Source organism: Halichoerus grypus, chromosome 3 (genome assembly GCF_964656455.1).
Source record: "Halichoerus grypus chromosome 3, mHalGry1.hap1.1, whole genome shotgun sequence".
NCBI classification, from domain to species: Eukaryota; Metazoa; Chordata; class Mammalia; order Carnivora; family Phocidae; genus Halichoerus; species Halichoerus grypus.
In genome coordinates this window covers 172,236,810-172,264,476 of record NC_135714.1, presented here as the reverse complement: position 1 = coordinate 172,264,476, position 27,667 = coordinate 172,236,810, and the positions used below count along the sequence as shown (strand labels likewise).

General features: G+C 36.2%; 1 protein-coding gene across 1 annotated transcript in view; it reads right to left on the bottom strand.

Annotated features, from left to right (window-relative positions):
- Positions 1–27,667, bottom strand: part of LOC118554951 (disintegrin and metalloproteinase domain-containing protein 18-like) — a 181,030-nt gene that overhangs the window by 43,272 nt on the left and 110,091 nt on the right. The window contains exon 16 of the mRNA XM_078068256.1: positions 16,493–16,682. Within this exon, the coding sequence (XP_077924382.1) occupies positions 16,493–16,682 (190 nt within the window). The remainder of the gene's footprint in view (positions 1–16,492; positions 16,683–27,667) is intronic.

Here is a 27,667-nt window from a genome sequence, read left to right as displayed (position 1 = left end):
AATATATATTAGCTGGGTTCTCCAGTCTCTGATAAAGCTATTATCAAGGTATCATCTGGGATTCCTGTCTCATCTGAAAGTCTGACTTGTAAATATTCTCTTCATAGCTTGCTCATGTGGTTTTTGGCAGAATTCAGTTTCTTACAGGCTGTTAAATTGAGAGTCTCACTGCTTCACTGGCCACGATTGCTTTTCCATGTGCGATTCTCCATCATGGTAGCTTGTTTCAGCAAAGCAAGCAATCTGAGAAGGCAAGAGAGAGTGCATGCACAACAGAAGTCACTCTTTTTTAACCTAATCTTGTAAATGACATCCTATAATGTTTGCCATAATCCATTTGTTAGAAACAAGCCACTATATCCAGCCCAAATACAAAGGAAGGAGATTACAAAAAGGAGTGAATACCAGGAAGTGGAATCATTGGAAACATTTTAGAAGCTGTCTACCACAACAAGCAGTTTCTCCAAGGGAATAGGATTGCTGGCCCCAGGTATAACAATTAGCTAGGACTTCTGTAAGATGGTAGCATATGAATATCCTAAAACCACAACCTTTTATGGAGACACCAACTCTATAGCTACATATGGATCATACCTCTGAAAAAGATTTGAAAACTAGATAAACTGTTTCTCCATAACAAAGGATACAAAGACCAGATCAAAATGGGTAAGAAGGCAGAAATATCATCTCACCAAAAACTGCCATGCCATGGCATCCCACAATAAGGATGGATCTCACCAGTCTAGTGTTTCTCCTGGAGCAGCAAGGGGTTGGTGCTCCCACAATAGTCATCTCAACCCTAGGGATCTGTGCTGGAAACACAAACCCCCAAAATGTATGGCTTAGAAAACCAAAGAGACTGATGCCCAAGGGACCCAAGTGCTATACAAACCTGAGATTCCCCTTTTAAAGAGCTTACATATGGTCTCACTCAGCTAAAATCCAGCAAAACCAAACAAACAAAAACAAACACAAAATCCCCTAGCAGTTTGAAAAGCATTATGAATATATGTGAAGGAGATTCATTTGCTAATTCAGAAGTCTCTGGTGGAGGAGACTTCCTTGGAGTCAGAGGCATGGGCAGATACCATTTTTGCACTCTGCTCCTATCCTGTTAGCACAGGGAGGAAGTTCAGATACAGCACATTCCCTCTACCTTGACAAGACAAGAAAGGGTCAGCATTTAACTACTATCCTACTGCCTTACTGAAGTCTGGTCGTGCAGGCAGTTGTAGCACTCTCCCTCTATCTGGCTCGGGCAAGTGAACATGAACATTCTCATGCGCACTAGATAAAATCAGTGAGCATGGACAATTCTGACACTCCTCTGCTCTCTGGCTGGGGCTGGGGAGAGCAAGTGGCTGTGGCATTCTCCCACTCTGAAACTAAAGCCAGCATACACACACAGATAAGGACTCTCAGCTACAACCTGACCTATGGAAATGTGCAGTTAAGATATATTATCACTACCTTTCTTAAGCCAGCAAACATGCTCTAATCCCTATACTCTCCAACTGTATATGTAAATCTAGTAGGCATGGATAATCCACACAAGGAATGCCCTTTGATCTACCTGGCTGTGGTGGCCAAGGAGGCTGGTATTCCTAAGCTCCATGGGAATGTGAAAATTGGAAATGCAGTTCTTGGTTGTTCACCACACCCAGGTTACTACACAGACAACAGACTGAAACACAACCCCAGTCTTCCTGTGGAAAAAGCCTATTTATGAAGTATGGAGCTTCAGCCTGAGGGACAGTCTTCAAATTTCCTCCACATGTAGAGGCTAAGGAACCACTCCAGGAAATGTAAGCAGGGAGACACCATCCTTGCACACATTCTGGGCCTCACTACAGCTCAAAGAGACCTCACAGAAAGGAGCATATGCACTTATCTGCAACCTCAATTTTTGCAGCTATCACCCAAAGGACACTTCCAGTTTTCCTGGACTGACCTCCAGCAGGGATTATAACTGCAGTCCCATAGGACTGTACATATATGTTTATATTTTACATATTTACATATTTGCCTAAGGGTCTGGTTTCCAATCAACCTGAAACTAGGTGCTAAATGAGATTCCTCTCATTGAATATTGAGAGGTCTTGGCACACTCTCAAAAATAGGGATGAATCAAGAAAAAATCAGGTGGTTAGACAATCACAAAAGTTTGAGAGATAATCAAGAGCTAGGATAAGGTTGAAAAAGAAAGTTGATCATGTACAAAAAGCCACCCCTTCAAGATTGAGAGAAGTGGCTGTTTTATTTAATACATAGAAATAAACACAGAGGGTCAAGCAAAATTAGGAAACAGAGAACTATAACCCAAAATAAAGAACAAGAAAAAAAAAAAACACAGGAAAAGAGTCCTAAATGATATGAAGATAAGTAACCTACCAGATAAGGGATTCAAAATAATGGTTGTAAAATGCTCACTGAACTCGGGAGAAGACTGGATGAACACAGTGAGAAAGTCAGCAACAAACAAGAAAATGTAAGAGTACCAAATAAAAGTCACAGAGTGAAGCATACAATGACTAAAAAAAAAAATTCACAAGGGGTTTTAACAACAGATTGGGTGAAGCAGAAGAATGGATTAGCAAACTGGAAGACAAAGCAATGGAACTCATCCAGACAGAACACCAAAAAGAAAAAAAAAAGAACTTTAAAAAAAGAAGAAAACTTAAGAGACCTTTGAGACAACATGAAGCAGAATAACATTTGCATTATTGGTGTTCCAGGAGGGGAACAGAGAGACCAAGGGACAGAAAACTTATTTGAGAATACAACAACTGAATTTTTTCCTAACAAAGGGAAGGAAACAGACATCCAGGTCTAAGAAACTCAGAGAGTTCCAAATAAGATGAACCTAAAGCAATTCACCAAGACACATCATAATTAAAATGATCCAGCAATTGCACTTTTGGGTGTTTACCTAAAGAACACAAAAATACTAACTCAAAGGGATAAATGCAGCCCAATATTTATAGCAGCATTATCTACAATAGCCAAACTATTGAAAAGCCCAAGTGTCCATCAACTGATGAATAGATAAAGATGATGTGGTATATATATATACCATGGAATATTATTCAGCCATAAAAAAATGAAATCTTGTCACTTGCAACAACGTGGAAAGAAATAACAGAAATTAAAATAACAGGAAACATACAGAAGTAAAAATCTCACTGCAAAAAATTAATAAAGGTAGTCAATTAACAGTTATAAAGCTACTATGAATGTTAAAAGATAAAAATAGTAAAATTAACTAAATCTGCAATAATTAGTTAAGGGATAACAATAAAAAAGATGTAAAATGTGACATCAAAAACATAAAATGTGGGAAGCAAAAATTTAAAGTTTTAGAATGTATTAAAATTTAAGTTACTATACATAGGAGGATATATATATATATATATATATATATATATATATATATATATATATATATATATAGTTGCTATACATATTTTGCCTTATGGTAACCAGAAGGCAAAAATTTATAGTAAACATGCAGAAGAAAATGAGAAAGAAATGTAAACATAACACTTAAGAAAGTTATCAAAATACCAAGGGAGAAGAAGAGAAAGAAAAGGAGACAAACTACAATAACAGCCAGAAAACAATGAATGAAATAGGAATAAGTACATATGCATCAATAGTTACATTATATGTAAATGGTCTAAAAACTTTAATCAAAAGGCAGAGAGTTACTGAATGGATAAAATAACAAAACACATCTATATATTGCCTACAAAGGATTTATTTTAGAAGTAAGGACACACATACTGAAAATGTAGGAATGGAAAAAGATAGCTTAGGCAAATGGAAACAAAAAGAAAGCTGGTATAGCCATATTCATATCAGACAAATAGACTTTATTTTTTAATTTTAATTCCAGTATAGTTAATATACAGTGTTATATTAGTTTCAGCTATACAATATAGTGATTCAACAGAACCATATGTTACTCAATGCTCATTAAGTATAGTCTTTTTTTATTAACATCTTTATTTTTTTATTAATGTATTGTTTCAGGAATACTAGTCTGTGATTCATCAGTCTTACACAATTCACAGCACTTACCATAGCACATACCCTCCCCAGTGTCTATCCCCCAGCCGCCCCATCCCTCCCACCCCAGACAAATAGACTTTAAACAAAGGCTATAATAAAAGACAAAGAGAGGCACTATAGAATGATAAAGGGGTCAATCAAGCAAGAAGATGTAATGTTTATAAATATATATGCATCCAATATAGAAACACCAAAATACATAAAGCAAATATTAATAGAACTAAAAGGAGAAACTGATGAATACAATAAGAATAGGACACTTTAACATCCCACTAAAATCAATGAATCCATCATCCAGACAGAAAATCAAAAAAGGAAACCTTAGCATTAAACATCACATAGACCAGATGGACTTAAAAGATATATAGAGAATATTCCATCCAAAAGAAGAAAAATAAACATCTTTCTCAAGTGCATATGGAATATTCTTCAAGATAGATCACATGTTATGCATGAAACAAGACTCAATAAATTCAAGAAAACTGAAATCATATTAAGCATCTGCTCTGACCACAATGGTGTGAAACCAGAAATCAATCCCAAGAAAACTGGAAAAAACACAAATACATGGAGATTAAATAACATGTTACTGCAACTACTGGGTCATAGAAGAGATCAGAGGAGAAATAAAAAAGAAATAAATAGGGGCACCTGGGTGACTCAGTCACTAAGCATCTGCCTTTGGCTCAGGTCATGATCCCAGGGTCCTGGGATCGAGTCCCACATCGGGCTCCCTGCTCAACAGGAAGCCTGCTTCTCCCTCTCCCACTCCCCCTGCTTGTGTTCCTGCTCTCACTATCTCTCTGTCAAATAAATAAATAAAATCTTAAAAAAAAGATATAAATAATCCTGAGACAAATAAAAACAGGAAACACAGCTTACCAAAATGTATGGGATGGTGCAAAACCAGTTATAAAAGGGAAGTTCATAGCAATACAGGTCTACCGCAAGGAACAAGAGAAATCTCAAATAAACAATTTAGCTTTACACATAAAGGAATTAGAAAAAGAAGAAGAGATTAAGGCCAAAGTTAGTAGAAGGAAGGAAATAATAGAGATCAGAGCTGAAATAAATGAACTAAAGACTAAAATGACAATAGAAAATATTAATAAAACTAAGAGCTGGTTCTTTGAAAAGATAAACAAAATTGACAAATGTTTAGTTAGACTCACCAAGAAAAACAGAGCATGTCAAGTAAATAAAATTAGATATGAAAGAGATATTACAACTCCTATCACAGAAATACAAAGAATCATAAGGGACTACTATGACAAATTTTACACTAATAAATAAATTGGACAACTTAGAAGAAATGGAAAAATTCTTAGAAACTTATAATCTGTCAATACCAAATCATTAAAAAAAAAAAATCTATGGGGTGCCTGGGTGGCTCAGTCGGTTAAGCATCCAACTCTTGACTCTTGGTTTCAGTTCAGGTTGTGTTCTTTGGGCCACAAGATCAACCCCCACATTGGGTTCCATGCTGAGCACGGAGTCTGCTTGAGATTCTATCTCCTCCCCTGCTCCTTCTCCTGCTTGTATGTTCTCTTTTTCACTCTTTCCCTTCTCTCTCTCTTTCAAATAAATGAATAAATAAATAAAATAGAAAATCTGAATAGATCAATTACTAATAAGAAATTTGATTCAGTAATAAAAAACCCTCAGTAAACAAAAGTCCAGGACCAGATATCTTCAATGTTAAATTCTACCAAACAATCAAAGAAGATTTAATACCTATCCTTTTCAAACTCTTCCAAAGAATTGGAGGGGAGAACATACTTTCAAACTCATTTTACAAGGCCAGCATTACCCTGATACTAAAATCAGACAAGAATATGACAAGAAAAGAAATGTATGGGCCAATATCCCTGATGAATACAGATGCAAAAACCCTCAATAAAATATTGGAAAATTGAATTCAACAATACATTAAAAGGATTATATGCCATGATCAAGTGGGATTTATTTCAGTGATGCAGGGACAGGTCACCATCAGCAAATCAATTAAGGGGATACACCAAATTAACAAAATAAAAGAAAAAAATGATATAATCATCTTAATAGATGCAAAAAAAATTTGATAAAATTCATCATTCATTTATGATAAAAACTCTCAACATGTTTATAGATGGGACATACCCCAACATAATAAATTCTATATATGACAAACCTACAGCTAATATCATACTCAATGATGAAAAGCTGAAAGCTTTACCTCTAAGACCAAGAACAAGACAATTTTTAGTCAACATGGTATTCGAAGTTCTAGCCACAACAATTAGACAACAAAAACAAATAAAAGACATACAAAGTGGAAAGGAAGAAGTAAAACTATTTGCAGATGACATGATATTATATGTAGAAAACCCTTGGGCACCTGGGTGGCTCAGTCAGTTAAGCATCTGACTCTTAATTTCTGCTCAGGTCATGATCTCAGAGTCCTGGGATCAAGCCCCATGTTGGACGCCATGCTCAGCACAGAGTGTTTGTCCCTCACCCTCTGCTCCTCCCCCCACTTGCACACACACACTCTCTCTCTTTCTAAAACAAATAAGTCTTTTAAAAAAAGGGGAAACCCTAAAAATTCCACCACAAGATTGTTAGAACTAAATTCAATAAAGTTGCAGGATTAAAAAATAAATAAATAAAAAACCTGTTGTGTTTTCTACATGCTAATAAACTATCAGAAAGAGAAATTTTAAAAAATCCCACTGACAATTGCATCAGAAAGAATAAAATACCTAGACATAAATTTAACCAGGGAAGTAAAAGACCTGTACACTAAAAAACTATGGGACATTGAAGGGCAGTGGAGCAAGATGGTGGAGGAGTAGGAGACCTAAATTTTGTCTGGTCCCAGGAATTCAGCTAGATAGGAATCAAACCATTCTGAACACCTACGAACTCAACAGGAGATCGAAGAAAAGAATAGCAGCAACTCTCTGAACAGAAAAGCGACCACTTTCTGGAAGGTAGGACATGCGGAGACGTGAATCCAAGGCAAATATTTGGGAAGATAGATGGCGGGGGGAGGGAGCCTCCGTCAGCCACTACTGGCAAGTGATAGAGCCTCGGAGCACAAAATCCGAACGTTTAGAAGTCTGCTCTGCTGAGGGATGTCGCTCCAGTGGCTAAGAGGGGGGTGGAACCCTTGCAGGACAGTGTGGTCTCAGGACCCTTGGGGTCACAGAAAGACCGGGGGTGCCTGAGTGCAGCAGAGGTCCCAGGTATTGGAGCAGGGAAGCCAGCTGCAAAGATGGAGCCGAGGAGTAGACTCTAAGCTTGGGGTTGCCATAAACCATGATCTGAGGCACAGTCGGGCCACTGCTCTTCTAGCAGGGACCCAACAAGCGGCAGATCCAGGGATACTCCCCTCTCCCCTGGGAGGAACGACGCAGGAGAGCACTGCAGGGATCTGCTCGGTTTGAAAACTCCACACGGGGTCATGTGCCAGAGATAGAAACACTCGGTCACAGGCCGGGTGAGCATGGAGTGTGGCCAGAGACCGGGAAGACTGGAGTGATTGACTGCTTTTCTCTGGGGGCACACTGAGGAGTGGGGCCTTGAGTTCTCGGCTCCTCCAGGGCGGAGATTAGGAAGCCACCATTTTCTTTCCTGTCCTCCAAAGCTGTATGGAAAGCTTGCAGGAAACAAAAGCTCCCGAGAGCAAACCCAAACAGATTACTTAGCCCAGCCTCCGGCAAGAGTGGGGCAATTTCGCCTCCAGCAAAGACATTTGAGAACCACGGCAACAGGCCCCTCCCCCAGAATATCAGCAAAAAGAGCCAGCCAGGACCAAGTTTACCGATCAATGAGAACAGCAGAAGGCCAGCACTAGGGGAATACAGCACATAGAATTCATGGCTTTTTTCCCCCTGATTCTTTAGTCTTTCAAAGTTAATTTTTTTAATTTTCTTTTTTCTTTCTTTTTCTTTTTTTCTTTCAATTTTTCTTTTTCCCCTTTTCAACCAACATCTTATCAATCCCTTTTTAAAAGAATCTTTTTTATTTTTCATTTTTAGAGTCATATTCTATCCCTTCAGAGTAGTTAAACTTATTTTTGGTATATATATATATATATATATATATATATATATATATATATATATATATATATATATATAAGTTGTTCTCTCTTTAAAATTTTGGGATACAGTTTCTTCTAACACACCAAAATATACCCTAAATCTCTAGTGTCTGGCCTTGTTCTAGTCTCCTGCTGATCACATTCTCTCCCTTTTTTTTTATAATTCCTCTTTTTTCTTTTTTCAACCAACTTCTTATCAATTCCTTTTATAAAATCTTTTGTAATTTTCATCTGTACCACCATATTCCATCCCTTTATTGTATTTACCCTTATTTTTGTACATATATAAGTTTTTCTTTCTTTAAAATTTTGGGAGGCACTTTCTTCTAGCAGACTAAATTATGCCCAAAATCTAGTGTGAGGCACTGATCTATGCACCAGCCTGATCATATTTGACCATATACTTTTTTTTATTATCTTATTTTTTTTTCTTTTTTCTTTCTTTCCCTTTCTTTTCCCCCGGTTTCAGGTCTCTTCTGATTTATTTAGTGTATATTTTTCTGGGGTCGTTGTTACCCTGTTAGCATTTGGATCTCTCATTCATCTATTCTCCTCTGGACAAAATGACAAGATGGAAAATATCACTCAACAAAAAGAACAAGAGGCTGTACCAACTGCCAGGGACCTAATCAATACGGACATTAGTAAGATGTCGGAACTAGAGTTCAGAATGATGATTTCAAAGATACTAGCTGGACTTGAAAAAAGCATGGAATATATTAGAGAAACCCTTTCTGGAGAAATAAAGGAAAATCAAAAAGGCTACTAATGAGGTGCAATAAAAAATGGAGGCTCTAACTGTTAGGATAAATGAGGCAGAGAGAGAATTAGTGATATAGAACACCAAATGATGGAAAATAAAGAAGCTGAGAAAAAGAGATAAACAAATACTGGATCACGAGGGAAAAATTTGAGAGATAAGTGATACCATAAGATGAAACAACATTATAATAATTGGGGTCCCAGAAGAAGAAGAAAGAGAGAGAGGGACAGGAGGTATATTGGAGCAAATTATAGCAGAGAACTTCCCTAATTTGGGGAAGGAAACAGGCATCAAAACCCAGGAGGCACAGAGAACCCCTCTCAAAATCAATAAAAAAGGGTCAACACCCCGACATCTAATAGTAAAACTTACGAGTCTCAGAGACAAAGAGAAAATCCTGAGAGCAGTTCGGGAAGAGATCTGTAACCTACAGTGGAAGAAACATTAGATTGGCAACAGACCTATCCACAGAGATCTGGCAGGCCAGAAAGGACTGGCATGACATCTTCAGAGCACTAAATGAGAAAAATGTGCTGCCAAGAATACTATATCCAGCTAGGCTATCGTTGAAAATAGAAGGAGAGATAAAAAGCTTCCAAGACAACCAAAAACTAAAGGAATTTGCAAACATGAAACCAGCCCTACAAGAAATATTGAAAGGGATCCTCTAAGCAAAGAGAGAGCCTAAAGGTAACATAGACCAGAAAGGAACACAGACAATATACAGTAACAGTCACCTTACAGGCAATACAATGGCACTAAATTCATATCTTTCAATAGTTACCCTGAATGTAAATGGGCTAAATACCCCAATCAAAAGACACAGGCTATCATATTGGATAAAAAAACAAGACCCATTGAGATGCTGTCTGCAAGAGACTCATTTTAGACCCAAAGACACCCCCAGATTGAAAGTGAGGGGGTGGAAAACCATTTACCATGGTAATGGACACCAAAAGAAAGCTGGGGTGGCAATCCTTATATCACACAAATTAGATTTTAAACCAAAGACTGTAATAAGAGATGAGGAAGGACACTATATCCTACTTAAAGGGTCTATCCAACAAGAAGATCTAACAATTCTAAATATCTATGCCCCTAACATGGGAGCAGCCAATTTTATAAGCCAATTAATAACAAAAGCAAAGAAACACATCGACAACAATACATTAATAGTGGGGGACTTTACACCCCCCTCAGTGAAATGGACAGATCATCTAAGCAAAAGATCAACAAGGAAATAAAGACTTTAAATGACACCCGGATCAAATGGACTTCACAGATATATTCAGACCATTCCATTCCAAAGCAACAGAATACATATTCTTCTCTAGTGCCCATGGAACATTCTCCAGAATAGATCACATCCTAGGTTGCAAATCAAGTCTCAACTGGTACCAAAAGATTGGGATCATTCCGTGCATATTTTCAGACCACGATGCTTTGAAACTAGAACTCAATCACAAGAGGAAAGTTGGAAAGAACTCAAATACATGGAAGCTAAAGGACATCCTACTAAAGAATGAATGGGTCAACCAGGAAATTAAAGAAGAATTAAAAAAATTCATGGAAACAAATGAAAATGAAAACACAACTGTTCAAAATCTCTGGGATGCAGCAAAGGCAGTCCTAAGAGTATAGTATATAGCAATACAAGCCTTTCTAAAGAAACAAGAAAGGTCTCAAATACACAACCTAACCCTACACCTAAAGGAGCTGGAGAAAGAACAGCAAATAAAGCCTAAACCCAGCAGGAGAAGAGAAATAATAAAGATCAGAGCAGAAATCAATGAAATAGAAACCAAAAGAACAGTAGAACAGATCAACGAAACTAGGAGCTGATTCTTCGAAAGAATTAATAAGATTGATAAACCCCGCCAGACTTATCAAAAAGAAAAGAGAAATGACCCAACTAAATAAAATCATGAATGAAAGAGGGAGATCACCACCAACACCAAAGAAATACAAACAATTATAAGAACATATTACGAGCAACTATATGCAAGTAAATTAAATAATCAGGAAGAAATGGATGCATTCCTAGAGATGTATCAACTACCAAAACTGAACCGGGAAGAAATAGAAGACCTGAACAGGCCTATAACTGCTAAGGAAATAGAAGCAGTCATCAAAAATCTCCCACGGAACAAAAGTCCAGGGCCATGTGGCTTCCCAGGGGAATTCTACCAAACATTTAAAGAAGAATTAATACCTATTCTTCTGTAACTGTTCCAAAAAATAGAAATGGAAGGAAAACTTCCAAACTCGTTTTATGAAGCCACCATTACCTTGATCCCAAAACCAGACAAAGACCCCATCAAAAAGGAGAATTAAAGACCAATATCCCTGATGAACATGGATGCAAACATTCTCACCAAAATACTAGCCAATAGGATCCAACAGTACATTAAATGGATTATTCACCACGACCAAGTGGGATTTATCCCTGGGCCGCAAGGTTGGTTCAACATCCACAAATCAATCAATGTGATAAAATACATGAATAAAAGAAAGAACAAGAATCATATGATCCTCTCAATAGATGCAGAAAAAGCATTTGACAAAGTACAGCATCCTTTCTTGATTAAAACTCTTCTGAGTATAGGGATAGAGGGTACATACCTCAATATCATAAAAGCCATCTATGAAAACCCACAGCAAATATCATTCTCAATGGGGAAAAACTGAGAGCTTTCCCCCTAAGGTCAGGAAAGCGGCAGGGATGTCCACTATCACCACTGCTATTCAACATAGTATTAGAAGTCCTAGACACAGCAACCAGACAACAAAAAGAAATGAAAGGCATCCAAATCAGCAAAGAAGAAGTCAAACTCTCACTCTTTGCAGATGATATGATACTTTATGTGGAAAACCCAAAAGACTCCACCCTAAAACTGCTAGAACTCATATAGGAATTCAGTAAAGTGGCAGGATAGAAAATCAATGCACAGAAATCAGTGGCATTCCTATACACCAACAACAAGGCAGAAGAAAGAGAAATTAAGGATTTGATCCCATTTACAATTGCACCCAAAACCATAAGATACCTAGGAATACATCTAACCAAAGAGGCAAAGAATCTGTACTCAGAAAACTATAAAATACTCATGAAAGAAATTGAGGAAGACACTAAGAAATGGAACGTTCCATGCTCATGGATTGGAAGAACAACTATTTTGAAGATGTCAATGCTACCTAGAGCAATCTACACATTTAATACAATCCTTACCAAAATATCATCCACTTTTTTCAAAGAAATGGAACAAATAATTCTAAAATTTGTATGGAATCAGAAAAGACCCCAAATAGCCAGAGGTATGTTGAAAAAAAAGCAAAGCTGGTGGCATCACAATTCTGGACTTCAAGCTCTATTACAAAGCTGTCATCATCAAGACAGTATGGTACTGGCACAAAAACGGACACTTAGATCAATGGAACAGAATAGAGAGCCCAGAAATGGACCCTCAGCTTTATGGTCAACTAATCTTCGGCAAAGCAGGAAGAATGTCCAATGGAAAAAAGACAGTCTCTTCAACAAATGGTGTTGGGAAAATTGGACAGCCACATGCAGAAGAATGAAACTGGACCATTTCCTTACACCACACACAAAAATAGACTCCAAATGGTTGAAAGACCTCAATGTGAGACAGGAGTCCATCAACATCCTACAGGACAACACAGGCAGCAACCTCTCAGACCTCAGCTGCAGCAACTTCTTCCTAGAAACATCGCCAAAGGCAAGGGAAGCAAGGGCAAAAATGAACTATTGGGACTTAATCAAGATAAAAAGCTTTTGCACAGTGAAAGAAACACTCAACAAAACCAAAAGACAACCGACAGAATGGGAGAAGATATTTGCAAATGACAGATCAGATAAAGGGCTAGTATCCAAAATCTATAAAGAACTTATGAAACTCAACACCCAAAGAACAAATGATCCAATCAAGAAATGGGCAGAAGACATGAACAGACATTTTTCCAAAGAAGACATCCAAATGGCCAACAGACACATGAGAAAGTGTTCAATATCGCTTGGCATCAGGGAAATCCAAATCAAAACCTCAATGAGATATCACCTCACACCAGTCAGAATGGCTAAAATTAACAAGTCAGGAAATGAGAGAAGTTGGCGGGGATGCAGAGAAAGGGGAACCCTCCTACACTGTTGGTGGGAATGCAAGCTGGTGCAGCCAGTCTGGAAAACAGTATGGAGGTTCCTCAAAAAGTTGAAAATAGAGCTACCATATGATCCAGCAATTGCACTACTGGGTATTTACCCCAAAGATACAAATGTAGGGATCTGAAGGGGTATGTGAACCCCGATGTTTATAGCAGCAATGTCCACAATAGCCTAACTGTGGAGAGCCAAGATGTCCATCGACAGATGAATGGATAAAGAAGAGGTGGTATATATATACAATGGAATAATCTGCGGCCATCAAAAGGAATGAAATCTTGCCATTTGCAACGACGTGGATGGAAGTGGAAGGTATTATGCTGAGCGAAATAAGTCAATCAGAGAAAGACATGTATCATATGATCTCACTGATATGAGGAATTCTTAATCTCAGGAAATAAACTGAGGGTTGCTGGAGTGGTGGGGGGTGGGAGGGATGGGGTGGCTCCATGTCTATCAAGACATTGGGGAGGGTGTGTGCTATGGTGAGCGCTGTGAATTGTGTAAGACTGTTGAATCACAGACCTGTACCTCTGAAACAATTAATACATTATATGCTAAAAAAAAAACAGAAGTTAATAGGAAGGGAAAAATTAAGGTGGGGAAATTGGAGGGGGAGACGAACCATGAGAGACGGACTCTGAGCAACACACTGAGGGTTCTAGAGGAGAGGGGGATGGGGGGATGGGTTAGCCTGGTGATGGGTATTAAAGAAAGCATGTACTGAATGGAGCACTGGGTGTTATATGCAAATAATGAATCATGGAACATTACATCCAATATAATGATGTAATGTATGGTGATTTACATAACATAATAAAAAAAAACTACAGGACATTGATGAATGAAATTGAAGAAGACACAAATAAATGGAAAGATATTCTGTGCTCATGCAGTGGTAGAATAAATATTGTTAAAATATCAATACTACACAAAGCAATCTGCAGATTAAATGAAATCCCTATCACATCTCCAAAGGCATTCATCACCAAAATGAAAACAAAAATAATTTTAAAATCTGTATGAATTCACAGAAGACAGTGAACTGACAAAACAATCCTCGAAAAGAATAACAAGGCTGGAGATACCACATTTTCTATGTTTAAACTAGACTACAGAGCTATAGCAAATAAAACAGTGTGGTACAGAAATCAAAATAGGCATATAAACCAATGGAACAGAATAGGGACCCTATGCATATATAGTCAATTAATTTACAATGAAGGAGACAAAAATATACATTAGGAAAGTACAATGTATTCAAAATATGGTGTTAGGAAAACTAACAGCTACATTTAAAAGAATAACTCTGGACCACCATCTTAAAATGTAAAAAGATTAACTCAAAATATATTAAAGACTTGAATGTAATATCTGAAACCATAAAATTCCTAGAAGGAAACATAGGTGGTAAACTCCATGACACAGTCTTAAAGATTTTTCTTTGAATCTGACATCAAAGGCAAGAGAAATAAAAGCAGAAATAAACAAATGGGACTACATCAAACTAAAAAGCTTTTGCACAGTGAAGGAAACCATCTGAAAAATAAAAAGGCAACCTACTGAAAAAAGATATTTCCAAATCATATGTTCATTAAGGGGCTCAAATCCAAAATATATAAAGAACTCATATAACTCAATAACAGAAAAAATCCTGATTAAAAAATGGAAAAAGAATCTGAATACATTTTTCCAAAAAAGGTATAGAGATGGCTAACAGGCACATGGAAAGATGCTCAACATCATTACTCATCAGGGTAATACAAATCAAGACTACAATGAGTTATCACCGTACAGATGTCAGAATGGCTAGAATAAAAAAGACAAGAAATAACAAGCGTTGGTGAGGATATGGAGAAAAGGAATATCTTGTGCACTATTGGTAGGAATGTAAATTGGTGAAAACCCTATGAAAAATAGTATGGAGTTTCCTCAAAATATTAAAGATAGAACTACCATATGATCTAGTAATTCCACTACTGGATATCTATCTGAAGAAAATAAAAATACTAATTCAAAAAGGTGCATGTACCCCCCTCTGTTGATTGCAGCATTAGCCAAGATATGGAAGCAACCCAATGTTCACCCATAAATGAATGGATAAAGAAGATGTGGTATATATATACAATACATTACTACTTAACCACAAAAATAATGAAATCTTGATATTTGTGACAACGTGGATAAAACTTAAGGGTATTATGCAAGTGAAATAAGAGAGAGAAAAAACAAATACCATATGATTTCATCTATCTGTGGAATCTAAAAATCAAAACAATCAAAATAAAACCCAGACTTACAGTCACAGAGAACAGATTGGTGGTTGTCAGAGGGGAAGGGTTTGGGTAGGGCAAAAGAGATGAAGAGGATTAAAAAGTACAAGCATAGAGGTATAAAATAAGTCATGAGGATATAATGCACAGCATGAGGAATATAGTCAATAATATATTGTAGGTGATGGACTGTAGACTTATTGTGGTGATCATCTCACAATGTGTACATCAAATTATTATGTTGTACATCTGAAACTAATATTTATGTCAAACATACCTCAATAAAAAATAAATGAACATGCAGTATAAAATAAAAAAATGGCTAATTGATTCACCATTTCAAGGTTTTGTTTTATTTTTAATTCAACAAGTAAGTTTGAATGTCATTTCTATGTAGCACACTGATTTACAATTACTACTTTAAATCTCAGATGACTTATAGTTTCTGGAATGTGTGCACTTGTACTTCCAAACTGACTAACAGCCTCTGAACCATCTTTGTTCTCCCTTTATTTTATGACCATATAAGTGCAAATGCTCATATGTATGTATATGGAGAAAATATAACTCAATAACAGAAAAAATCCTGATTAAAAAATGGAAAAAGAATCTGAATACATTTTTCCAAATATACGCATATGGACGTAAGCTTGTGTATCACTGTAACCATGCTTTCCTGGTATAGACTTCTTGTTTGGTTCTTCTAAACCTCTCACAATTATACTTTGATTATAAATGTAAACCGATGGTTTAAGAAATATAAAAGCTCAGTTATGTTTCTTTGTGAAGCAGGAAAAACTGGAAGCTCAGAATTTTATGATTAAAATTTGTTAGAATTCAAAGATCTAATTAAAAATCACCTCTCATTTTAGTGGAATGTTGTGCTTAAAAGACATACATATCTTCTCATATGAGGATCAATGACTGGTTATAACATCCAAAAAGCAAAGTTATTGAATAACTGAGACCTAGTTTAATTATCTTTTCAATATTGTATGGGAAATAATTGGCAGCACCAGGTTCAAATCCATTCAGTATAACTGTGATAGTCATCATGGAATACAGTATTTGATAATTACATAATTTAACACAGCTAAATATAAATGAACATGTTTTGTTACCATTTGTGTACCACAAACAGTGCCATCAGCCACATAGGCATAATCTCTTCCATCTGATCTCACTGATGACCCAGTAGTTATAGATATGCATACATGCCCTTGAATATATGAATAAACTGCAGATTGAATATCATTTTTATAAGTATTCTTCTGTGGCCAAACACAAGCTAATTTTCCACAGAGAACATCCCTGAAATGAAAAACAAAATTCCTTATCATTTTGCCTTTTAATGTTACCAACTTCCAAATAAGTGTTTTATTACTTATAATACTTATGTTTAATAGATGGTATAAAACTTTTGACAGAAAAAAGGCCAAGATAACATTATCCTATGGTGCAAAACAACTGAATACAATCCAATCGATTAGCACTGTAACTGAATTGAAAACTGTATACTAAACTCAAATTTGCAGTCGTAACTTCATTTTCTATTTCAGAACTTAACTTTTTGTCTAGCCCCCAGTTGACCTAGAGCGTTCATCATAGTTTACCACATTCTTTGGGAAAATTCATCACCTGCCTCCACTTTGATATAGCTTGGCCAGTCTGGTCATTTGTTACCCAACATTTCCTGAGAGTAGCTAGCTGCATTTATTAACTCTATGTATCTTTTGAGCCCCTTCTGTTAATGTCCATTGTCCTTACCATGAACTTTAATCAGTACATCTCTGTAGTATACAGACTCTTCATTTTGATCCCAAGATTTTTCCAACATGCTGATATTTCCAGTGGTTCTGCACTTCTCTCTTGAGAATTAAGGAACTTTGAGATCTCCTTTATGCCACAAGCATACAAAACATTATCCCCAAACAGTTTATTTAGCCATTCATAATCTATCACTGGATAGAATATTGGCTTCTCTAAGGCTTACAATATTCCTAGACTATGCCCTGGAAAGTAATCTATGTCATTTCTTGCTCTTGGAGTCACTCAGATCTATCAATTCTCATTTTCAATGGAAACAACTATTAACTATTGATATGTGCTTGTCAGGTATGTCATTATTATTTCTTCAAAAGTCTTCTCTTAGAAAATTTTATTCATTTGTCCTAAAAGACCATTTCGGGTTCTTTTAACATCACAGAGATTAGGTTAATGGCACAATGAGGAAAGATTCAAGTGAAATTGGGAGCCAAAATCTAAATCTATTTTCAAGCTTTTCTCCTTCCCAGCATAAGTTGTCTATCTTAGATCTAGATACTTCTTTTGGTTGTGGCTCCACTCTCTTTCCATGGCATATATCTTAAACCAGCTTTGCATAGTAGGTCTCTTTCTAGTCAGGCTATTGATTACAAACACTTCCTCCCAAAGTCCTTTTTCTTGGAATTTGTATTTATGGTTGAATTCTTGGAACTAACAGGCTTTTCTTTTCTGGAAAGGAATCAGTCTGCTTAAGCAGGTGAATTATGTTAGAGATTTTATTTTAGGAAAATATATGCACCATGATTATCTCAGATGAAATCTGGATAAGTCGTGCTTGCTAGAGTTTCTCCTACCTTTTCTGTCCATACTTTCACAAATAATCTTAGACCAAGGGTAGTTGACATGCCTTCTGTTCATCAGGGAGAGAGATAAAGCATGGCTGGTTTATCACTACCTCCTATTTTTGTTGACATCTACTATGGTGTAACTCAGTCTGCCTGATCACTGGTGCTCTGTATCTAACAAGGGGTGACTGATTAAATCTTGTCTTTTGGAGATTATATGGGTCTTCTTATCAGATCTCCCCTCATCACTATTTTGTGACCTATTAGTCTTGCATTGGGGCATGTGGGAAATTCTGCATCCTCTACATGTCATACTTAATTTATAGTAAACTCAGTTGGATGCAAAGTGGTGGATACTATCTTAGTCCCACCCAACTAGATAGTTTCTTCAGCTATTTATAATCTTCATAAAGGAACCAAGGGTTTTTTTTTATAAGCATGCTGAGTGTAGTGCCTACCAAAGAATTTTACATTTTTTCCTGACCATTTCTTTGGAGGTTAAGGAAAATCCTCCTTCTCCCTGGATCACTTGACCCTGAATTTTTTTATATTCTCTCCCCATTCCCTTAGTTCTTGAATTTGGATCTATAACTACTTTTTAAGCCACTTTAAGTTATAATTAACATCTACAAAGCTGTATATATTTAATGTAAGCAATGTGATGAATTTGGGGACAAACACACACTCATCATCAAGGACGTAAACGTATCCACCACTGCCCAAAGTTTCCTCCTGCCTTTGAATAGTAACAATAATAATAATAATTTTATTTATTATTATATTATTTTAAAATATTTTGTGGCAAGAACACTTAATATAACTACTACCACTTAGCAAATTTTAAGTATACAATACCATATTTTTAATTGTAGTAACTATGTTGTGTAGTAGATCTCCAGAATGTATTTGTTACTATACTTTTCCAGCTTTATTGGGTTAAAATTGACAAACTTGTAAGACATTTAAAGTGTACAAAGTGATGATTTCATATAGTATATATTGTGAAAGGATTCTCCCCATTAACTTAATTAACACATTTATCACTTCATTTATCATTTTTGTGTGTGAGAACATTTAAGTTCTACTCTCTTACCAAATTTCAATTATATAATACAATGTTATCAATTATAGTCACCATATTATACATCAGATCCTTGGACTTTATTCATCTTAAAACTGAAAACTGGTATCCTTTTACTAACTTATCTCTATTTCTCACTGCAACTATTTTTCTACTCTCTGTTTATATGAGTTTAACTTTTTTTATTCCACATAAAAGTGATACTATTTAGTATTTGTCTTTGGCTCTTTTCACTTAGCATACAGATGTCCAGGTTCAACCATGTTGTCACAAATGACAAGATTTCCTTCTTTTTAAAGCTGAACAATATTTCATTGTATACATAGCACTTTTCTGATCCATTTATCTGTTGCTGGACATGTAGATTTTTTCCATACCTTGGCTATTATGAATAATGCTGTAATTAAATCTCCTCAAAATAACTGATTTCATTTCTTTTGGTTATACAGTTAGAAGTGAGATTGCTAGATCATAAGGTGGTTCTATTTTTAATTTACTGAGGAAACTCCAAATTATTTTTCATAATGGCTGTACCAGTTTAAATTCCCATAAACACTATATGAGGGTTCCCTTTTCTCCACATCTTTGCTGGTGTTATCCATTGTCTTTTTATGATAGTCATCCTAACAGATGTGATTTGATATTTTATTGTAGTTTTGATATGCATTTCCTCGATGATTTAGTGATGCTGAATATCTTCTCATGTACTTGTTGGCCATTCACATATCCTTGGAAAAATGTTTGTTCCAGTCCTTTGTCCATTAAAAAAAATGGAAGAGTTGGAAGATTTCTTGCATATTTTAAATATTACTCCTTATCAGATACTTGGTTTGCAAAGATTTTCTTCCATTCCATAGTTTGCATTTTCATTTTGTGGATGATTTCATTTGCTAAGTTGAAGCTTTTTAGTTTGTTGTACTCTACTTGTGTAATTTTTCTTTTGCTGCCTTTGCTTTCAGCGACAGTAACAATTCATTGCCAAGACCACTGTTAAGGAAATTATTATGGATATTTTCCTCTAGGAGTTTTACAGATTCATATCTTAAATTCAAGTCTTTTTTCCACTTTAGTTGATATTTGTGTATGGTATGAGATACAATCTAATTTTCCCAACATGATTTATTGAACAGACTATCATTTCTCCATTGTATAATCTTGGTCCCTTTGTTGAAAATTAATCAATTGTGTGTGCATGTATTTATTTTTAGGCTGTCTATTCTGTTCCATTAATATGTGTCAGTCTTTATGCCAATATCATACTCTTTTAATTACTATAGTTTTTTTTATAACTATAGTTTTTTGATACACTTTGAAATCAGGAAGTGTGATGCCTTGTTTTTCATTCTCAATATTGCTCTGGCTCTTTGGGGTCTTTTGTGGTTTCATATAATTTAAATTTTTTTTCTATTTCTGTAAAAAATGACATTGGAATTTTGATAGGGATTGCACTGAATCTGTAGATAGCTTTGGGTAGTACAGATATTTTAACAATATTAATTCTTCCAATCCATCAGCAGAGAATATCTTTATATTTATGGTGTGTTCTTCAATTTATTTTATCAATTTCTTATAGTTTTCAATATATATATATATCTTTCACTTCCTTGGATAAATTCATTTCTAAGTATTTTATTCTTTATGATGTTATAAAAGGGGTTATTAATTTCTCTTTCCAATAGTTCATTATCAGTGTATAGAAATGCAACTAATTTTTGTATATTGAAATTGTGTCCTGAAACTTTACTGAATTTGTTTACTAGCTCTAACATTTTTGTGGTTTCCCACATGTGTTTCCCACATGTAAGATTATATCATCTACAACAGACAATTTTACTTCTTTCTTTCTTATTTGGATGCCTTTTATTTTTTCTTCTTGCCTAATTGCTTTGGCTGGTACTTGCAGTATTATTTTGAATAGAAGTAATAAGAGAATTCATCCTTGTCTTGTTCTTGGTCTTGGAGGAAAAATTTTGAGCTACCACCATTAAGTATGATGTTAGCTGTGGGCTTGTCATATATGACTTTTATAATGTTGAGGTACAATCCTTCTATACAAATATGTTTTTATAATAAAATGATGTTGAATTTTGTCAAATGATTTTTCTGTACCTATTAAGATAATCATATTATTTTTGTACTTTATTTTGTTAATGTGGTGTATCATAGTGATTGATTTGTGGAGGGTGAATCATCCCTGCATCACTGGAATAAATGTCACTTCATCATGATGTATGATCTTTTCAATGTAATTTTTTTTTTTTTTTTTAGAGAGAGAGCACACAAGAGGGGAGGGGCAGAGAGAGAATCTTAAGAAGGCTCCATGCTGGTTGAGCCCCAATTCGATTTCACAATCCTGAGATCATGACCTGAGCTGAAATCAAGGGTTGGGTGCTCAATCAACTGAGCCACCCAGGCATCCCCCTTTTAATGTACTCTTTAATTAATTTTCTAAAATTTCTTGAGAATTTTTGCATCTATGTTCATCAGGGGTATTGGTCTATTATTTCTCTTCTTATAATATCCTTGCCAGTGGGGCTTTGTTATTAGAGTAATACTAGCCTTGTAAAATGACTTCAGAAGGGTTTTTCCCTCTTCTGATTTTTACAAGATTTTGACAAGGATTGTTATTAATTATTTAAATGCTTGTTAGAACTCACTAATGGAGCCATCTGGGTCTGGAATTTTGTTTTTGGGGAGGTTTTTGATTAATGATTCAATCTCATTTGTTTTGGTTAGTTAAGATTTTTTTATTCATTCATGATTCAGTTGGTAGATTGTATGTGTCTAGGTTATTTATCCATTTCTTCTACCTTGTCCAATTTTGGGGCATAAAACTGTTCATAGTTATTTCTTACGATTCTTTTTGCTTCTCTGATGTCAGTTACAATGTCTTCTCTTTCATTTCTAATTCTAGCTATTTGAGTCATATTTCTTTTTTCTTAGTAGATCTAGCTAGTGGTTGGACAATTTTATTTACCTTTTCAAAACATCAACTGTCAGTATCATTGGTCTTTTCTATTGACTTTTTAGTTTCATTTCTTTCCACTCTATGCTATTTTCTTTCTTCTACTCAAGTTATACATCAGTTATTCTTCTTTTTCTAGTATTTGAGGTGTAATTTATGTTGTTTATTTCAGATCTTTCTTCTATTTAATGTAGAGATTTATCACAATAAACTTCCTTCTTACAGCTGCTTTGCTACATCAGACATTCTGGTATGTGTATACATTTTCATTTTTTCAAGGTATTTTTAAAAATTTTTTATTGTCATGTTAATCACCATACATTACATCGTTAGTTTTTGATGTAGTGTTCCATGATTTATTGTTTCTGCATAACACACAGTGCCCCATGCAGAACGTGCCCTCTTTAATACCCATCACCAGGCTAACCCATCCTCCCATCCCCCTCCCCTTTAGAACCCTCAGTTTGTTTTTCAGAGTCCATTGTCTCTCATGGTTCGTCTCCCCCTCCGATTCCCCCCTCCTTCATTCTTCCCCTCGTGCTATCTTCTTTTTCTTTTTTTTTTTCTTAACATATATTGCATTATTTGTTTCAGAGGTACAGATTTGTGATTCAACAGTCTTGCACAATTCACAGCACTCACCATAGCACATACCCTCCCCAGTGTCTATCACCCAGCCACCCCATCCCTCCCACCCCCCACCACTCCAGCAACCCTCAGTTTGTTTCCTGAGATTAAGAATTCCTCATATCAGTGAGATCATACGATACATGTCTTTATCTGATTGACTTATTTCGCTCAGCATAAGACCCTCCAGTTCCATCCACGTCGTTGCAAATGGCAAGATCTCATTCCTTTTGATGGCTGCATCATATTCCATTGTATATATATACCACATCTTCTTTATTTTGACTTCTTATTTCTTTGATGACTCATTGGGTGTTCAGTAGCATGTTGTTTGTTCCACACAAATTTGTGAATTTTCCAGTTTTCTTTTTTTAGATTTTTAGATTATTTATTTATTTATTTATTTATTTATTTATTTGACAGAGAGAGAGATAGCGAGAGAGGGAACACAAGCAAGGGGAGTGGGAGAGGGAGAAGCAGGCTTCCAGTGGAGCAGGGAGCCCAATGCAGGGCTGGATCCCAGGACCCTGGGATCATGACCTGAGCCGAAGGCAGACGCTTAATGACTGAGCCACCCAGGTGCCCCTATTTTCCAGTTTTCTTCTTGTAATTGATTTCTAGTTTCATACCATTGCAGTTGGAATAGATGTTTGATATTGTTTCCATCTTCTTACATTTATTGACTTTTCTGTGGCCAAACATATGTTCTCCTGAAGAAAGTCTATGTGCACTTACGAAGAATGTACTCTGCTGCTGCTGGAAGGAATGTTCTATAAATGTCTGTTTAAGTCCATCAGGTCCAATATGTAGTTTAAGGTTAATGTTTCCTTACTGATTTTCTGTCTGGATGATCTATCCATTGTGGGGTGAAAGTGGGGTGTTGAAGTCCCCTACCATTATTGTACTGTTGTATATTTCTCCCTTCAATCTATTGATATTTGCTTTATATACTTTGGTGCTCCTAAATTTGGTACATAAATATTTACTGTTACATTGCCTTGATGAATTGATCCCTTTATCATTATATAATGACTTGTTTGTCTCTTGTTATAGTCTTTGGCTTAAAGTCTTTTTGTGTGATATTAAGTATAGTTATCTGTGCCTTTTCTCTTGGTTTTTTGTTTGTTTGTTTTGTTTTTATTTGCATTTTGCATGGGTTACCTTTTTCCAATTTTCACTTTCACTCTGTGTGTTGTAAAGCTGCAGTCTCTTGTAGGCAGCATATTGCTGGGTCTTTTTTTTTTTTTAAGATTTTATTTATTTATTTGAGAGAGAAAGAGAGCACAAGCAGGGGGAGGGGAAGAGGGAGACGCAGACTCCCAGCTGAGCAGAGAGCCTGGGATCATGACCTGATCTAAAGGCAGATTTTTTTTTTTAATTAGGTTATGTTAGTCACCATTCAGTACATCATTAGTTTTTGATGTAGTGTTCTATGATTCACTGGTTGCGTATATCACGCAGTGCTCCATGCAATACGTGACCTCCTTAATACTCATCACCACGCTCACACAATGCCCCACGCTTCTCCTCTCTAAAACCCTCAGTTTGTTTCCCGGAGTCCATAGTCTCTCATGGTTCATCTCCCCCTCTGATTGCCCCCCCTTCATTTTTTCCTTCCTTCTCCTAATGTTCTCCATACTATTCCTTATGTTCCACAAATAAGTGAAACCATATGATATTTGTCTTCTTCTGTTTGACTTAACCAAGTGAGCCACCAGGCACCCCTGTTGGGTCTTGTTTTATTATCCATTTAGCCATTCTATGTATTTTGTTTGGAGAACATAGTCTATTTAGATTTCAAATATTTTCTGATAGATAGGGACTTACTATTGCTATTTTGTAAATTGTTTTTTGGTTGTTTTGTAATTCCTTTGTTCCTCTCTTGCTGTTTCCCTCTGTGATTTGATTTGATTTTCTATAGCTTTATGCTTTGATTCCATACAATTCTTTTTTATCTTATGTGCATCTACTTTGTTTTTGCTTTCTGTTTACCATGAGGCTTACATAAATCAGCTTATATTTATAACAATCAATTTTAGCTGATAAAAACTCTGAACACACACAAAAGCTCTACATTTTTACACTCCTCCTGCACATTTATATTTTTGAGCTCCCAATGTGTAATTTTTTTACATCATTTATAAATTAACAACTTGTGGTAGTTATAGTCATTTTTAATTCGTTTGTCTTTTTTATTATATATTTTTTATTATTATGTTATGTTAATGACCATACATTACATCATTAGTTTTTTATGTACTGTTCCGTGATTCATTGTTTGCATATAATACCCAGTGCTCCATGCAGAACGTGCCCTCCTTTATACCCATCACCAGGTTAACCCATCCACCTACCCCCCTCCCCTCTAAAACCCTCAGTTTGTCTTTGAGAGTCCATAGTCTCTCATGGTTGGTCTCCCCCTCTGATTTCCTGCCCTTCATTCTTTTCCTCCTGCTATCTTCTTCTTCTTCTTCTTCCTTTTTTTTTCATTTTAACATATAATGTATTATTTGTTTCAGAGGTACAGGTCTGTGATTCAATAGTCTTACACAATTCACAGCACTCACCATAGCACATACCTTCCCCAGTGTCTATCACCCAGCCACCCTATCCCTCCCACCCCCCACCACTCCAGCAACCCTCAGTTTGTTCCCTGAGATTAAGAAATCCTCATATCAATGAGATCATATGATATATGTCTTTCTCTGATTGACTTATTTCGCTCAGCGTAATACCCTCCAGTTCCATCTATGTCATTGCAAATGGCAAGATTTAATTCTTTTTGATGGCTACATAATATTCCATTGTGTATATATATACCACCTCGTCTTTATCCATTCATCTGTTGATGGACATCTTGGCTCTTTCCACAGTTTGGCTATTGTGGACATTGCTGCTATAAACATCGGGTGCACATACTCCTTCAGATCCCTACATTTGTATCTTTGGGGTAAATACCCAGTAGTGCAATTGCTGGATCATATGGTAGCTCTATTTTCAACTTTTTGAGGAACCTCCACGTTTTTTTCCAGAGTGGTTGCACCAGCTTGCATTCCAACCAACAGTGTAGGAAGGTTCCCTTTTCTCCGCATCCCCACCAACATCTGTCCTTTCCTGACTTGTTAATTTTAGCCATTCTGACTGGTGTGAGGTGGTATCTCCTTGGGGTTTTGATTTGGATTTCCCTGATGCTGAGTGATGCTGAGCACTTTTTCATGTGTCTGTTGGCCATTTGGATGTCTTCTTTGGAAAAATGTCTGTTCATGTCTTCTGCCCATTTCTTGATTGGATCATTTGTTCTTTGGGTGTTGAGTTTGATAAGTTCTTTATAGATTTTGGATACTAGCCCTTTATCTGATATGTCATTTGCAAATATCTTCTCCCATTCTGTTGGTTGTCTTTTGGTTTTGTGGACTGTTTCTTTCGCTGTGCAAAAGCTTTTTATCTTGATGAAGTCCCAATAGTTCATTTTTGCCCTTGCTTCCCTTGCCTTTGGCGATGTTTCTAGGAAGAAGTTGCTGTGGCTCAGGTCGAAGAGGTTGCTGCCCGTGTTGTCCTTTAGGATTTTGATGGACTCCTGTCTCACATTGAGGTCTTTCAACCATTTTGAGCCTATTTTTGTGTGTGGTGTAAGGAAATGGTCCAGTTTCATTCTTCTGCATGTGGCTGTCCAATTTTCCCAACACCATTTGTTGAAGAGACTGTCTTTTTTCCATTGGACATTCTTTCCTGCTTTGTCAAAGATTAGTTGACCCTAGAGTTGAGGGTCCATTTCTGGGCTCTCTATTCTGTTCCATTGATCGATATGTCTGTTTTTGTGCCAGTACCATACTGTCTTGATGATGACAGCTTTGTAATAGAGCTTGAAGTCCAGAATTGTGATGCCACCAGCTTTGCTTTTCTTTTTCAACATTCCTCTGGCTATTCAGGGTCTTTTCTGATTCCATACAAATTTTAGGATTATTTGTTCCATTTCTTTGAAAAAAGTGGATGATATTTTGGTGGGGATTTCATTGAATGTGTAGATTGCTTTAGGTAGCATTGACATCTTCACAATATTTGTTCTTCCAATCCATGAGCATGGAATGTATTTCCATTTCTTTGTGTCTTCCTCATTTCTTTCATGAGTATTTTATAGTTTTCTGAGTACAGATCCTTTGCCTCTTTGATTAGATTTATTCCTAGGTATCTTACGGTTTTGGGTGCAATTGTAAATAGGATTGACTCCTTAATTTCTCTTTCTTCTGTCTTGTTGTTGGTGTATAGGAATGCCACTGATTTCTGTGCATTGATTTTCTATCCTGCCACTTTACTGAATTGCTGTATGAGTTCTAGCAGTTTTGGGGTGGAGTCTTTTGGGTTTTCCACATAAAGAATCATATCATCTGCAAAGAGTGAGAGTTTGACTTCTTCTTTGCTGATTTGGATGCCTTTTATTTCTTTTTGTTGCCTGATTGCTGTGGCTAGGACTTCTAATACTATGTTAAATAGCAGTGGTGATAGTGGACATCCCTGCCACTTTCCTGACCTTAGGGGAAAAGCTCTCAGTTTTTCCCCATTGAGAATGAATTTTGCTGTGGTTTTCTAATAGATGGCTTTAATGATATTGAGGTATGTACCCTCTATCCCTATACTCTGATGAGTTTTGATCAAGAAACGATACTGTACTTTTTCAAATGCTTTTTCTGCATCTATTGAGAGGATCATATGATTCTTGTTCCTTCTTTTATTAATGTATTGTATCACATTGATTGATTTGCGGATGTTGAACCAACCTTGCGGCCCAGGGATAAATCCCACTTGGTCGTGGTGAATAATCCTTTTAATGTCCTGTTGGATCCTATTGGCTAGTATTTTGGTGAGAATGTTTGCATCCATGTTCATCAGCGATATTGGTCTTTAATTCTCCTTTTTGATGGGGTCTTTGTCTGGTTTTGGGATCAAGGTAATGGTGGCCTCATAAAACGAGTTTGGAAGTTTTCCTTCCATTTCTATTTTTTGGAACAGAGAATAG